The sequence below is a fragment of the Prionailurus bengalensis genome, chromosome C1 (assembly GCF_016509475.1).
Source record: "Prionailurus bengalensis isolate Pbe53 chromosome C1, Fcat_Pben_1.1_paternal_pri, whole genome shotgun sequence".
NCBI lineage: Eukaryota > Metazoa > Chordata > Mammalia > Carnivora > Felidae > Prionailurus > Prionailurus bengalensis.
The window spans coordinates 103,205,247-103,220,000 of record NC_057345.1 but is presented as its reverse complement, the minus strand read 5'-3'; the positions used below and the strand labels follow the sequence as shown (position 1 = coordinate 103,220,000).

The 14,754-nt window shown below is 41.9% G+C and overlaps 1 protein-coding gene across 20 annotated transcripts in view; it reads right to left on the bottom strand.

The window, feature by feature from the left end:
- LOC122481033 (myomegalin-like) overlaps window positions 1-14,754 on the bottom strand; it is a 225,493-nt gene that overhangs the window by 177,358 nt on the left and 33,381 nt on the right. The window contains exon 1 of one of the 20 annotated variants that reach the window (XM_043575996.1): window positions 14,338-14,746. The exons of 17 other annotated variants lie outside the window; for them this stretch is intronic. In XM_043575996.1, the coding sequence (XP_043431931.1) occupies window positions 14,338-14,357 (20 nt within the window). In that variant the 5' untranslated portion in view covers window positions 14,358-14,746. Of the gene's footprint in view, window positions 1-14,337; window positions 14,747-14,754 lie in introns of those variants that run through there. 2 more of the 20 variants (XM_043576007.1, XM_043576002.1) reach the window with 2 other exon arrangements.

The following is a 14,754-nucleotide window of genomic DNA, read 5'->3' as shown; positions in this document are numbered from 1 at the left end:
TTTCCCTTGCAAACTGCATATTTGGGGTTATTGTCTCATATTTTGGTCTGTTTAATTTGTGGACCCAGAAGAGCAATGCATCTTGTTAACGGACCATATCATTCACAAGCAATGGCAAATGGCAACCATAGGCCTTTACCATTACAAAGTACGATGTGCAACACATCTTTGACAGTATGAGACAGTGGTATCCCAGGACCATAGTCACCCCCCAAACTATTTCTAAGGAGCTGATGTCTGTCCAGTCCCCATTACCTTCTCCTTTGTCTCACCTAGTAAAATGTTTAACCTACGGGTATTTCTTCCCATAGGGGTATCCAAACTCCCAAAGCGGCAGTTATTTTTAGGTCCTCCCCCCAGGGCAATCACTTCCAACACGCAGTCTGGGCCCCCTCCTTCATTACTCACCACCACTCTTGCTTAAGATCTCTAAACCTGCAGACAAAGACCATCTCTTGGAGGCATTTTCTATCTTTCAGACTTCTTTGTATATGGATTTTTTTTTAAGTATAAACAAAAATTCAGAAGGGGGAAACAATCTGCTATAACAGTACTTAGAGCAAAAACCTGGGCCTTGACACTGTTTATAGGGTTTTTCATTCCACCTTACAAACATTTATTGAGAAGTGGCTTATATGGCCAGCCCTGGAAATATAAAGGTGAAAAAGAAATTAAACCCTGTCATCAAAGTACTCAGAGTCTACTGGGGAAGGCACATAGGATTCAATGAGATAATTACACGAATAATGAGATTTAAAACAGATTGAAAAATATAAACAAGAGAGCAATTAATTTTGTCCTGGTGGGAGGAAATATGCAGAAAACAGAGAACACTGAATCTAGCCTTGAAGGATGGGTACAAATAACACAAGGAAACATGACAAAGACCCCAAAACAGGAGAATGAAGGGTGTATTTGTGGTTTTCATTTTGTTCCCTCCTGCCTGAGTAAACATAAACTGCCCCCAGGACCCCTTCCAACATTTTTACCTTTCCCTGTCCTCAAGCCGTCCTCCTCCAAGCTCTAACCCTCAGGTAGGAAGCTGTATTAAGGGAAGTCATGGGAGGAAACCAGGTCTGCACTTAGCACTTTCCTCCTCCTTATCTAACTACTTAGAATCCCCAAGGACAATCTAAAATGTTAAACAAGATGGGGTGCCCAGGTGGGTGACTCAGTCAGTTAGGCTAGGCGTCTGACCCTTGGTTTGGGCTCAGGTCATGATCTCACAGTTCGTGAGTTCAAGCCCTGCATCGGGCTCTGTGCTGACAGTGTGGAGCGTGCTTGGGATTCCTCCCTCCCTCTCTCTCTCCCTCCCCAACTGATGCTATCTCTGTCTCTCTCAAAATAAATAAATCTTAAAAAAATAAATGTTAAACAAGAAGATTTTTACACAGCAAAAATGTCTATAGATAAGGACCAGAAGAAAATCTGCACAAGAGATAAGGCTGGAGGTTTAGGATGGCAGAAAATACAAGTGAATATCTTCCTTTTTACACGATTTTATACTAAAAGGTTAATTCTTATTTTTTTAAAAAAGAGAATGTATTTTGATCCAACTTACATTGTTCTTCTAAAGTATGGCCTCAGTAAAAGAGAAACTATGTAAGAGACTAGGTTCAGTCTGATCTTCTCAAACAGTGGGGATTATGTGGTATGACACAGGAAGATTGTTGAAGTTTGCGGTTAATTGGGGCCCTCCTCAGCACTAGACACTGAACTAAACATATATTCTATTGTGGTTCCTATATTTTTAAAAACATTTTTTTTAATGTTTATTTATTTCTGAGAGAGAGACAGAGTGCAAGTGGGGGAGGGGCAGAGATAGAAAGAGACACAGAATCTGAAGCAGGCTCCAGGCTCCGAGCTGTCAGCACAGAGCCCGACAGAGGGCTTGAACCAACAAACTGTGAGATCATGACCTGAGCCCAAGTCGGATGCTTAACCGACTGAGCCACCCAGGCGCCCCAAGCTCCTATATTCTTGAAACTCATTTGACATGAGTTACTAAATTCTGGTTCAAATGAAAGAAATCTTTCTGATGTTCAGATATCATTTTTTTTTTTTTTTGTACTTTTAATTTGTATCCACATTCAACGCTTGCAAATACAAAAGGGTTGGAAGGACAAGAACTGTGGCCTACTTTCTTTAATGTTTGGAGCACAGGCCCTGAGGGCTTTTGAATGGTAGGGTTTCACAAATAGTGCCAATTTAGGAACAAAGACATCTACAGGTGACTGTCCCTGGACTGCTTGAGCCTAACTTCATGGTTCAACATGTTTTCTTTCAGCAGAATTTTCCTCAGCACTAATCTTGCATGAAATGACCATCATTATTGTGGACAACCCCTGTCACCCACCACCAACATTGTTACCACAATGCATCGAGTGTCTGATGCTTTCCAGGCATCATCTCATTCAGTCCTCACAAAATCCGGTCAGGTAGCTACTGTATCCCTATTTCACAGATGAGGCAACAAGAGGCCTAGGAAGATGAAGTGATTTTCCCAAGATCACACGGCTAGTTGGTGTCAAGCCTGAACTTGAAAATGGCACTTGGGGGAGGCGGGGTGCCTGGGTGGCTTAGTCAGTTGAGCATCCGAGTTCAGCTCAGGTCACGATCTCACAGTTCGTGAGCTCGAGCCCCACGTCGGGCTCTGTGCTGACAGCTCAGAGCCTGGAGCCCGCTTCAGATTCTGTGTCTCCCTCTCTCTCTGCCCCTCCCGTGCTCATGCTCTGTCTCTCTGTCTCTCTCAAAAATAAAGAAACAAAAAAAAAAAAAAAAAAAAAAAAAAGGGAAAAAATGGCAGCTGGGGCTCCAGGTGGCTCAGTTGGTTAAGTGTCCAACTCTTGATATCAGCTCAGGTCATGATCTCATCATTTGTGAGATTACGCCCTGTGTGGAAATCTGCACTGACAGCGCACAGAGCCTGCCTGAAATTCTCTCTTTCCCTCTCTCTTTCTCTGCCCCTTCCCCACTCTCTCCCTCTCTGTCTCTCAAAATAAATAAATAAAACATTAAAAAGAAAAAAGGAAAAAGAAGAAAATGGCACCTGACTCCAAACCTTGACTCTTTCCAATATGTCTTCCTTCTACCGTCACCTCTATCCAGAGCTTCCTCTGTACCTGCCTTGACTGCAGGGAAGTGACCCCTGAGAATCTGAGGGTGGACAGGGGTGCCGTGTGAAGATTGGATTTAGAGTCAAATCCAGACACAAATTTGTGTTTTGAGATGCCGACTCATCCCCACTGGACACAGCTCACACTTGAGTATTTCAATACCAGTGTAACAGATGCCATGTGACAAAAGAATTACAATCCTAAAAGGGAAGTGACGAGTATGACTTTTTATACAGGTCCTATCCTGGAAAGTGAGTCATCCATCATTATATACTTCCCTATCTCTACCCAAATCTCTCTAAATGTTCACAACTTCCCTGAACCTCTTCTGTGCTAACACTTAACACTGTCCGTAATGGACAAAGGGAATAAACTGAAAGGCAGAAGGGGTAATGGACAGACACAATCAAAACAGGAAAGGCCACTAGTGAACCAGCTTTCAGACTTGTCCTCAGATCTTTTTTTCTCCTGCCAAGAGAGACATGGAGTGTATCTTCCATGTTCCAAATGTTGCCAAATACCACCCCCCCATTCAGCACTAAAACTGCATAAACATATTCGAATGCAAATAGGGTAGAAGTCACAGATGCAGAGCACAAATACAGAGAGATTAGAATTTTTTTCTCATCTCGAGACCTATCATTATCACCTCTGCAAGCTAGGATGCTGAATTGGCAAAGCCCCCTCAGAACAGAGAGAGCATCGCCTGTGAATCTCTCTCTGCACACTAAGTGTGGGCTGACTTGGCACGGATACAGCAGAGTCCACTTTTCTCCAGTACAGGCTGCAATTACACCCTTCACTCAACAGAGTCTATTCACTGAGAGTGACCATGGCCAAATGGAACTCTGGGAGACAGTTTTCTGAAGTGCTAATCAGTCCTCAATAGCTACAGGGAGCTACCAGCACCATTGTGCACCTGCATCGACTCGTCCAAATTTTATGACCTTTTTCTGCTCTTGGTCTAAGGCCCAAAAGGGATGAACATTATTTTTCTTGCTCCTGTCCATCAAGGTTCAGAGACACAAACCACTTAATACCATAAAAAGGTAAAGGAAGTTCAAGTAATTATTTTTCTCACTTTGCCCCATGAGGTTATCAGACATCCAAATATCTAATAAATCCTCTTCTCCATGCCCCGAATCAGCAAAGACACTGACATCACTCTTTCAAAAGAGGTATAAAAATAATCTGCTTTGGATTCAGTCGCATCACCCAGGGATTGTGTACGGTCTCTCCACCCACTTCTAAAACTTTGCTCATATGCTTTTTACTTTTGGTCCTGGCAGTGAATGCATTCCGCAATCCTCAGTTTTCATGAACCACCACTATTCACAAGGCCCTGCGGCATGCCCAGGCAGTTGGCACAATCTGTCTCAGAGCGCTAGACCAAGCACAAAGACCAAGCATTTCCTGTCTCTACCTACCTTTTTACTCACATAATCTTTTACTGTTTCCTTTCTTCATTATGTCCCTTTTTTTTTAACATTTATTTATTTTTGAGACAGAGAGAGACAGAGCATGAATGGGGGAGGGTCAGAGAGAGAGGGAGACACAGAATCTGAAACAGACTCCGGGCTCTGAGCTGTCAGCACAGAGCCCGACGTGGGGCTCGAACTCACGGACCGTGAGATCATGACCTGAGCCAAAGTCGGACGCTCAACCTACTGAGCCACCCAGGCACCGTTCATTATGTCCATTTTTAATGATTTAAAAAGAATTACATGCTTCTTCCAGAAAATTTTGGAAAGAAGAAAAATGTATACAGAAAAATCATAAAAAATGCTACCACCTAAAGGCAGCATCGACAAAGAGTTTTCACATATTTACTTTCAGTTGTTCTTCAGTTCATATGCCTGTGTGAATTCTACAAAATAGAAATGATACTGCATGTACAACTTTGTATCTTGATTTTATTTACATCATTGAAATCAAAGGTTTTGAGGAATGCACTTGTAGGGGAAGAGTCAGGAGAGGAGAGCAGAGGAGGCAGATAAGAGAAGGAGGAGGAGAATTTCTTAACATTACAGATCTGCCTGAAATTTAAAAAAAAGTGAATCTAGAGTCTTCTTTTTCAGTATGGTTCTATAATGTACTAAAAAAAGCTTATAAAGGGAACCCTCGTGCACTGTTGGTGTGAATATAAATTGGGTGCAGCCACTGTGGAAGAGAGTATGGCGGTTCCTTACAAAATTAAAAAATAGAGCTACCATATGATCCAGCAATTCCACTTCTGAGTAGTTATCCGAAGATAATGAAAACACCAATTCAAAGAGATACATGCACTTCTACATTCATTGCATTTTTTACAATAGCCAAGATATGGAAGCAAATTAAGTGTCCATCAATAGATGAATAAAGAAGATGAGTGTGTATATATATATATATACACCCATAGACAATGGATATCACTCAGCTCTAAAGAAGAATGAAATCTTGCCATTCATGACAACATGGTGGGCCTAGATGGTATTGTGCTAAGGGAAATAAGTCAAATAGAGAAAGACAAATATCATATGATTTCACTTCGATGTGAAATCTAAAACAAAACAAAACAAGAACATAAAATAAAACAGGAACAGACTTATATATACAGAAAATAAACTATTGGTTACCAGAGGTGGGGAAGGGTTGAAGGCATGGGTGAAATAGATGGAGAAGATTAAGTGGTACAAAATTCCAGTTATAAAATAAGTAAGTTATGGGGATGTAATGCACAGCATAAGAAATATAGTCAACAATACACTAAAACTTCTGTGTGGTGACAGATGGTAACTAGACTTACTGTGGGAGCATTTCATAATGTATAAAAATATTGAATCACTATGATGCACACCTGAAATTAATATGACATTGTATGTAAATTGCACTTCCACAAAGGAAAACAAATTTTAAAAATATAAAACAAAGATGATAGAATCCTAAAGGATAATAAAATTGACTGAGGGTTACTGAGTCTTGGGGATTGTTAAGGCAATAAAAGACTCTGAAGAGTTTAGGATTGACATAGCTGACTCCCAGGCTCAGTAGGGATAGGGAAAAAAAGCAGGGACAAAAAGCTTTTATAACCAGCTGTATCCATTCCACAAGAAGGAGACACCTACCAACCAGATGTTCGTATCAGCCTTGTGGGGAATGTTCTCTAGAAAGTTCTAAAAAGAGGATCTTCTAAGTGCTAGAAACAATATTAGATGCTGAAGATTTACAGACAAAAAACAGAAGTCCTCTCTTCCAATGAGCTGAGAAAATGGAAAATACCCCGTCAACCAACTAACTAGCTTCAAGCTATGACAGAGTAGACAGAGCATACTCTGGCTACAGAAAACACCCAGAACTAGGTTCCAAAAATAATTCCTAAAGGAGGTAATAATGAAACTAATCTTTGAAGGGTAAATAAAGTTATCCTAGCAAAGGTGAGGGTAGGTGTGTGTGGAACAGCTGGCGTATTAAGGCCCACCTAATAATTTTAGCTCAGAAAGAGTGAAATGACACCCTACAACCAGTTCCTTAGGTGGTCTGGCATAATACTGCCCCGTGGCGCCAATAACATGGAAATCTCTGAGTAACACACAGAAGAAGCGTTGTCAAACCAACTAAGTTGCAAACTTTATACGTTGTCACTTTATGGGCATAAATGTCAATTTCTTCTTGCTGTAAAAACATATATTGACTTAGTTTTAAAGCAGCATGTAAAGGATGTTGTGCATAATCCCATAACCAAATACAGTATCTATTTTTTTTCCTCTCCTTGCGACATCCTAATACGTATGTGTAATTTTGATGTTATTTATATCCATTTTGACTTTCTTATTTTAAATTTTCTGCTTAGTACTGTTTCAGGAAACACTGTAGATGGTAACAGATTAACAGAAAGAGGGAAGCATTTTACCCTAAAGAGGAGGAGAAGTTGGGAATGTTGCTACTGATTCGTCTAGGACACATCACTTTATGTCAGTGTGCCTCCATTTCCCTTTCTGCAGTACAGGACTCAAGTCTTGAAAATGATGGTTAAACTGAACGAAATACCTTCTACATTCCTGTGAGTTATAGGAGTCTGAATGCTAAGCAGTTTGCTATGTATATTCAACAACTAGAAATGTTTGATGTAGTTAACCTACTTATTTTTAAATAAAGTTTATTTATTAATTTTGAGAGAGAGAGGGAGGGAGGGAGGCAGAGAGGCAGAGAGAGAGAGGAGAGAAATTCCAAGCAGGCTCCACACTGTCAGTGCGGAGCCTGATGTGGGGCTCAAACTCAAACCGTGAGGTCATGACCTGAGCCGAAGTCAAGAGCTGGACGCTTACCGACTGAGCCACCTAGGTGCCCCCAGTTATCATACTTCTGAACATCCATCTATCATTCAAAAATAATCCTGTAGACGAAGATGCTTTATGTACCTAGGTGTTTATCAAATGTTATTTATAATAGTTAAAAACTAGAAATCTAAAACATCCATATAGGGGAATGATCGAGTAAAGTAGTATATTTCCACATGACATTCTATTCTACATCATGAATAATAGTATTCCATATTATGACATGGAAAATAAATAAATATATTCCCACACTGTGTGAAATACTAGAAATTGTTCCATTTTCTTTGTCAGTCAATGCTTTCTACAGGTCAGTAGTTATTGCTTCTTTATACCCCTTCCACCTTGGCCATGATGAAAAGACACCAGTTGCTACTGTCTCTAGTTGGCATTGGAGAAGCCATGGGGGAAAGAAGTTTCTAGAGAGTGGAAGAAACAGAAAAGAACTGGAAATAATGAGACACATTAAGGGAAAATGTATTAGAAACTATTAAAGTGCTATGAAAATACAACTTAATAGTTATTATTATTATTATTATTATTATTATTATAGTCTATGAATAATGAGGTGCTTTAGCCATGAGAAAAAATTCAGATCATGCTTGTCTTGATGACCACAGAACACAGAAGATGTTCTGAAACTGAGGAAAATAAGTCCTCAGTGTATTAGAATGTTTTATTTAGGTATGTATGTATGTAATGTTTTATTTATTTTAGAGAGAGAGAGAGAGGAGGGGCAGAGAAAGAGGGAGACACAGAATCAGAGTAGGCTCCAGGTTCTGAGCTGTCAGCACAGAACCCGACGTAGGGCTTGAACTCACAAACCATGAGATCATGACCTGAGCTGAAGTCTGACACTTAACTGACTGAGCCACCCAGGTGCCCCTTGAATGTTTTAAAATAGAACTGGATAGAGACACCTTAGGTCATCATGGCCACTCTTGTATTCCGGACTTTCTTTCTAACTTTAAGTGCTATTTGAATTTTTGCCAGAGACAACTTGAGGGATGTTCTGAGCCTATTTTGGAATTTTATTTATAAAACAGAGTCAATTGCACTAGGAATAGTGTCCCAGGGTAGCCACTGAATGAATGGGTGCTCCACACAGCTTTGTATAAATTACCCCTGAGCCATCTAGAATGGCGAGGGCACTATGATGAGGGTCACCCAATTTATCCTTTAAGAGACAAAACCACCCCTTCCCAGTCTTCTGGTATTTGAAATGCACCCTTAGCATGTAAGCTGAAAGAGGCACAGGGGCAGGGATGTCCAGCCCCATCTCGTATATGGGACATAAGCAAGTGAGAGTGAAAGCACAGATTGAGATAAATCCCTTGAGCCAAAATCCAAGCATAGGCCTATTTAAAAGTAGATCAGAGTTTTGAAGGCAAAGGCTTTACTTCCCCAAATGCAGAAAATTAATTGCTAGAAGTGCTGAATGTTAAAAGGGAAATTCAAAGACCAAAGGTGTCTCAGTAATAGGATTATAAAAAGGAGCATTTTCCTTTTCATAGTGCAGCAGCACCACAGTAAGCAAAGGTACTAGAGTCTACCAGACGTTCATGCTCCAATGCTAAATTAACCTCTCTGGCCTCCACGGCCACATCTATAAAAGGGAGGGAAATGCCATCTCTGGTCGTAACTGCATTAGTACATAGGACTCTCTGCCAACTCATCATGAATTCAAAGAGAAATAAATGTCCTTGCTTCCTCCACAGTTAGGAAGGAGTTAATGTAGAGTTTAGTTAAGCTAAGAGTTAATACGGAGCTCAATAAATGCAAATAAGCTATCAATGGGGATCATTTAAGTGCAATATAACCATGTAAATGGGCTTCTTGTCTTACTTGAAGGCCCTATTTTATGTGGGTGAGAAGGAACAAAATCAAATTTTTTGAATTTTCAGGCGGAACCACTATTTTTCTTGGCTGTTATTTTCCTTCTCTAAATTTTCATAGCCCCATGGCAGGCAAATACAATCAATGCTTGCATTTTATTAAATGAAATTACAGTTACATAAAACAAAACAGACTATTAAATTCCTTTCCTTTCCTAACCTTCAATCTTATAAGTAGCCTTTAAATAGGTCAAGTTCACTTTTTGTTGAGTTATTTGTTTAGGGAAGTTGAATAAGGTTCACATATGATTTGCCTGACTTTTACTCAGCTTTCCCATATGCTAGAAACGAGAACATTTCCACCTAAAAGGGGAAGAGAATCAGCGATGACTTTTCCAGCATTTATTAGTTTGGTTGCCTGGATAATGGCCCTCGGAAGAAATCCACAATCCTAATCTCCAGAACCCGTGAAGGTGCTACTTTACATGGCAAAAGGGATTTTGAAATACGGGGATTATCCCAGATTATCCAGTTGGGCCCAGAGTAATCACAAGGGTCCTTGTAAGAGATAATGGGAGAATCAGAGTTAGAAGAGGGTATAAGGGAGCAGAGACTAGAGTGTTACCCTTGCTGAAAAGGGACCATGAAGCAAGGAATGTGGACAGCCTCTAAAGCTGGAAAAGGCAAGGAATAGATTCTTCTCTAGAGTTTCTAGGAGGAACACGCTCCTGCTGACACTGTCACTTTAGTCTAGAAGACCAATTTCCAGACTTCTGACCTCCAGAACTGCAAGAAAATACATCCATCTTGTTAAGCCACTAAATTTGTGGCAATTTGTTTCAGCAGGAAAAAGAAATGAATGCAACTAAGGAATCTGAACTATGCCCTCTTCCTTAGTGAGTTGCTAGTCCACATAAGTGAATGCTAAAAATTCAGAGCTGTAGAAACTGTTTGCCCGATAGATGCTGCACTTACAAGCTGAGCAAAATTACCCTCATCATCAGGGTCCTCTTCATCTCCATAAACATATTGCTTTGATAACTCTTACCCTATTCATGGATATTAGCTTGTTTAATGACCAAACCAGCTTTTTGTAAGGCCCATGTATTCACAGGAAATTCGCCATTCCAGAACAAACCATGGTCTCCCCAAATGATTTAATCACAGAGCTAGCAATAGGAAGGCAACATCCCTGGGTAAAAAACACTACTATTGACCTCTAGTAGGGCAATGACATGCAGCTGGCAGCAGGGGTTATTCAATTTTGAGAACTCACATCTCAGCCTCCTGACCTTTGTGGATAGTCTGAGCAAGACGAAGAGTATGGAGTCTCATGTGAAGAATCTTCCAGAGAGGAAGCTTTCCAGAGTTGCCAAGAATGAAACTTGGAAACAGAATCACCGTTGGGGGGCCTGGGTGGCTCAGTCGGTTGTGTCCAACTTTGGCTCAGGTCATGATCTCTCAGTTCATGAGTTTGAGCCCCGCATCCGGCTCTACGCTGACAGTGTAGAGCGTAGTAGGTTCCCAAGTGAACCTGCTTGGGATTCTCTCTCTCTCCTTCTCTCTCTGCCCCTCCTCCATGTTCTCACTCTCTTTCTCTCAAAAAAAAAAAAAAAAAAAAAAAAGAATCACAAATTTATTCATAAGCTTAAGAGTAGTCAGGATAAGCAACCAGTTCCAGAACCAACTCAGAAACTGAATGACCAACAAAACTCCGCTCTAGGCTATATCTCCTTCTCAGCTGTGTGTGTTCCCTAGGAACATTATTTAATTTCTGTGAAGTTCAATTTTCCTTGTCTGAAAAATGAATATAATAACATTTCCCTTATACCTCATAAGGCTGTGAGGATTAGGTGAAATAAAATACGCCAAGGGATTAGCACACAAGTTAATAAATGCAAGCCTGATAAATGGTTGCTCTAAAGTTAATTTTTATTCTTTGAATTTCCCAAGTTGTGCTTCTCCACTGTGCTCTCATGTATACATGTCTGCCTTAGCCTCTATTAGGGGCGCCTGGGTGGCTCAGTTGGTTAAGCATCGGACTTCGGCTCAGGTCATGATCTCAGGGTTCATGAGTTTGAGCCCCTCATCGGGCTCTCTGCTGTCAGCACAGAGTCTGCTTCGGATCCTCTGTCTCCCCCACTCTCTGCCCCTCCCTCACTTGCATGCTCTGTCTCTCTCAAAATAAATAAACTTAAAAAAAAAAGAATTATAGACAATGAGAAAGTACAACCCTCAAAGACAGAAAGCCAGCCTCATTCATTGTTTTACCCTTAGCATTTAACACAGTGCTTTGCGAGTATTGGGCTCTCGCATTTTTTAAACTTTTTTTTTTTAATGTTTGTTTATTTTTAAGAGAGAGAGAGGTAGAGAGAGAAGGAGACACAGAATCTAAAGCAGGCACCAGTCTCTGAGCATCAGTACAGAGCCCAACCCGGGGGCTTGAACTCACAAACTGTGAGATCGTGACCTGAGCTGAAGTTGGACGCTTAACCAACTGAGCCACCCAGGCACCCCTGGGCTCTCACATTTTAAATAAATGTGTATGAACTGATCTTAGCTATGAGTTAGGAAATATCTGAGATGCCAGTTATATGATTATAGGATTTTTCCATCTGTGACCCACTAGGTGGTGAAATAAATTGAGTCACACCAGCATTTTTTCTTTTTTGAAGAAGAGGAATAGCGTAGAAAAGACCAGAGTACAAAACACACAGTTAGGTTAAGTATCGTTACAGGAAACTGGTTTGTTTGGGATTCTACCTGGTTGTAATGTAAGTACATTTCTCATTATGAGTGAGGGTTAAAAAAAAAAAAAAAGCATAAACATTCTGACTCTTTCACCTTGCCAACATTTGGTATTTTCTGCCTTTTTCACTGTAGCTATTCCAATATGTATATAGTGGGGAGGCACTGTGGTTCTCATTTGCATTTCCCTGATGGTTAGTGATGCAGAGCACCTTTTCACTGTATCTCAGCTCACTGTATATCCTCTTTATAACCACTTTAGAGAATTTTTTGGCAGTACCTACTGAAACTGAACATGCATTTCCTATTACCCAGCAATTCTACTTCTATGTATTTATCCAACAGCAGTATGTACATATGTTCACCAAAAGACATGCCCAGGAATGTTCACAGCAACCCTATTCATAATAGCCCCAAACCAGAAATTGCCCAAATGCTCATTAACAAGAGAATGGATAAATAAAATTGATTTATTTACACACCATAGACTCCCATACAGAAGCAAGAATGAATGAACTACAACTATACACAACAATGTGAAGAATCCCACAAACAGAAGGTGGAATGAAAAAAGCTAGATATGAAAGAGTACACAGTGGATAATTTCACTGACACAAGGTTCAAAGCCAGGCAGAATGGGTCTCTGGTGTTAAAAGTGAGGGTAACAGTTATTCTTGGGTCACGAGGCCTCTAGGGGGGCTGGCTATGTCTTCCCTCTCCATCTGAGTGCCTGTTAACATGGATAGACTCAGTTTGTGACATTAATCAAACTATAAACATATGATTTACTCCTTTTTAAAATTATTTCTGAATTTACCTGAAATCTAAATATACATCTAAATATAAAGTTCAGAAAAAATTATAAATATATATTTTTATAAGCGTGGATGACACTGATAGCAAGAATCCCTGATGTGCTCACTCTCATTACCATCAAGGGGTCATCTAACCTTTACTTGAACAACTTCAGGGTCGGGAGTCTATTTACGACCCAGGTAGGTCACTTGTTAGAAGGCTTTTTCCTGACACTAAACCACAACTTGCCTCCTCGCAACATGTTCTCTCCTCCTAAGGGATTCCAAATCCATCTAACCCCACTCACTACCAGCAAACGCTCTTCAAATATTTGAAGAAAGCTACCATATCCACTTCATCCTCCCTGACCGTCTTCACCTCCCCGACTAAAAGAGCCCCAGGTCCTTCCATCCCACCTCAAGGCATGGTTTTCAGTCTCCTGGTGTCTTCTAATTGCACTCCTTTTATCTAGTCATACCCACATGAGAGCACCATCCTGCAGGAAAGCCTAAGAAGAGAATCAAAGAGCAAAAAGTGGAATCTCTACTTGCACATCTAGATAGCATATGCCCACCAACACGCCCTAAGATTCCATTTCTCTGAAACTCATACTGTCGAACTATTGAAGAATCAGCTGAAATCCCCCAGATCCTTCTCCCAAGTCCTATAAGGCCCCCAGTTTACCTTCCATGTTTGTTCAGTCTGCTTTCTCCTAGGAGTCAGAACACTAATTTGGCCTCATTCCAGTTTCCAAAGCTAAATCCTGGAGGTGGAGCAGTGTCTGTTATGGCAACACCTCTGGAATACAGCCTCCCCATCCACCCTCTCACTGACGAACAAAAATTAAGTCTCTGTCCCAACTCATTATCTTTCATCCTTGAGTAAGCTCTGTTTGAAAGTACATTTAGGGGAAGGACTAGGGGACGGGGAAAACACAATTGCACTGGGCATCTCCACAATGTGACCTAAAAGACAGGCTGTCACCCTCGTCTCCACAAAGCCTGGGCAATGAAAGGCACCCTGGTCTCTTCCTTCTTTCTTCTCCCCAAGTCACACCAACTGGAGACTCTGGAGATGAATACTGCTGGGCTCTGCTCACCCAGAGCTTTGCCTTTGTGTCCCTAGTGGAGGATGAGGTTGAGAAGGAAAACGTGGCAGGGTGGGAAGGAATCTGATCTTTTTCAAGGTATCGGAAATCAAAGCTATCTCTAAAGAAAAACTTAACGCGAATCCCTCCCTGTGGAACAGGGAAAAGACAGAGAACCATTTCTGCAAAAACTTCCAGGTAGCCCCGCTGGGTATTTTGCAGGTTAAGACTAGGTGGAAGGGGGAGATTCATTAAGCAACGCAAACACCTGAGAGAGAACACGTGCAGAAGGATCAAGAGACGTGGGAATTAGGCATCTTAAAAAAGAGAGAGAGATGTCAAAGGCCCCTAGGGGAGGGGGACTTCTCCTTAAGGGCGCGCGGGGCGTTGGGGGAGGGGGGCACCATATCCGGAATGCGGGGAGAAAGCAGCGGCTCACCTACCTCGTCCACGTCTGCTCCATTTTCCAGGCGCTTCCCTCACTCTCAGGGCGCTCCTCACCCGGGAGGGGAAGCAGCCTGGGACAACGCGAACCCCAGCCCCCGAATCTCCAGTGCAAAGAGCAGCAGCTTTTCCCTCCCCAGCTCCTCCTTTCCGCGTCGGCGAAGGGAGGGCGCTGCTCGCTCCCTGCTCCTTCAGAAACCCCTGCCGCGGCCGCACCTCCAGCTAACGGTGCGTCGGGAACAGGGGAGGGACCGTTACGGTAGGAAGCGGGACGTGGAGCGGAGCGGCGCCCGGAGCCGTCGGCAGAGCTGGGGCCGGCGGCGGCCCGGCGCGGCGCGCGCTCGCTCGCTCGCTCGCTCCCAGGCTGAGACGCTACTGGCTGGCACGAGCGGCTCCGCACCGGCTGAGCTGTCAAC